The sequence below is a fragment of the Seriola lalandi genome, unplaced genomic scaffold (assembly GCF_002814215.2).
Source record: "Seriola lalandi dorsalis isolate HSWRI2012SDOR001 ecotype SW California unplaced genomic scaffold, Sedor1 jcf7180002054177, whole genome shotgun sequence".
NCBI classification, from domain to species: domain Eukaryota; kingdom Metazoa; phylum Chordata; class Actinopteri; order Carangiformes; family Carangidae; genus Seriola; species Seriola lalandi.
The window spans coordinates 77,387-78,736 of NW_019524730.1; the positions used below are offsets into that span (position 1 = coordinate 77,387).

The window sequence follows — 1,350 nt, forward strand, 5'->3', positions numbered from 1 at the left end:
CAGTGTGGTCTTGATGTCACAGAGGCCTCGGTGTACTCAGGACTTTGTACTGAGATCTTCAGAAGAGAGAGTGTGATCTTCCAGAAAACAGTCTACTGCTTTGTTCATCTGAGCGTTCAGGAGTTTCTGGCTGCAGTCTACATGTTCCACTGTTACACCAACAGGAAGACAGAGGTCCTGGAGAACTTCCTGGGGAAAAAACATGTTGATTCAACCCTGGATGAGTTCCTGTGGGCAGCCATGGACAAATCCCTCAAAAGTAGAAATGGTCACCTGGACCTGTTTGTCCGCTTCCTTCATGGCCTCTCTCTGGAGTCCAACCAGAGACTCTTAGGAGGTCTGCTGGATCAGAGAGAGAACAGTCCAGAAACCATCCAGAGAGCCATCAACAACCTGAAGAGGAAGAGGCCAAAAACCTCTCCTGACAGAAGCATCAACATCTTCCACTGTCTGACGGAGATGAAGGATCACTCAGTTCATCAGGAGATCCAAGAGTTCCTGAAGTCAGAGAACAGATCAAGGAAGAAACTCTCTGTGATCCACTGCTCAGCTCTGGCCTACATGCTGCAGATGTCAGAGGAGGTTCTGGATGAGTTGGACCTGAAGAACTACAACACATCAGAGGAGGGACGATGGAGACTGATCCCAGCTGTGAGGAACTGCAGGACGGCTCGGTGAGTCCAGACATGATCATTAACATTATCAATTAGTTCTTCAAACTTCCTCAGTATTAAATTATTGTCTTTATTCTTTGTTTCACATTTCACAAGTTTGAGGTCAGTTGTGTTTTTCTTCTTCTGGAGATGTTTTAAATGTTGTGAGCACTAAAATGTAAATATTTCAGTTGGTTGTAATTAATAGTAAAAACTAATTAAAGCAGGAGTCACTGATCTCACACCTCAGTGTGTCTCCAGGTGTTTCCAGATGTTGAGGAGTACGACTGCATATAGAAAACAGTATAAAGCCTTTAGTGTCTCCAGAGGGAGCTGTGTGAAGTCTGATAAATGTCCTCCAGTGATGTCACTTGAGTCAGCGTGGGTTGGGTCTGAAAACTACAAGTTTGAAAAGTAAAAGAATGTGAATGTGTGGAGTCAGAAAGACGTGAACTCACCAGACCTCCGCTCAGATTAAAGGTGCTACTTTACATTTTGAATTCTCTACATTGAAGTGAGTTGGTGAGTTTTTGTGAACAGCAGCCACTGTGGTGACAACAAACACTAATGTGATAATGGTTCATGCTAAAACATGATGTCACAGCTTCACAAACAGAGAAAAGGCATCAAACTAGTGAAGTGACTCAGTAACGTCAACATTAGCTTTTAAAGGTTGCTAACATTAGCATGAGCTACA

At 43.6% G+C, this 1,350-nt stretch overlaps 1 protein-coding gene across 1 annotated transcript in view; it reads left to right on the forward strand.

The window, feature by feature from the left end:
• Window positions 1–6: 6 nt before the first annotated feature.
• Window positions 7–1,350, forward strand: part of LOC147819253 (NLR family CARD domain-containing protein 3-like) — a gene marked incomplete at its 3' end in the record, with an annotated part of 1,872 nt that continues 528 nt past the window's right edge. The window contains exon 1 of the mRNA XM_087173323.1: window positions 7–674. Within this exon, the coding sequence (XP_087029449.1) occupies window positions 142–674 (533 nt within the window). The remainder of the gene's footprint in view (window positions 675–1,350) is intronic.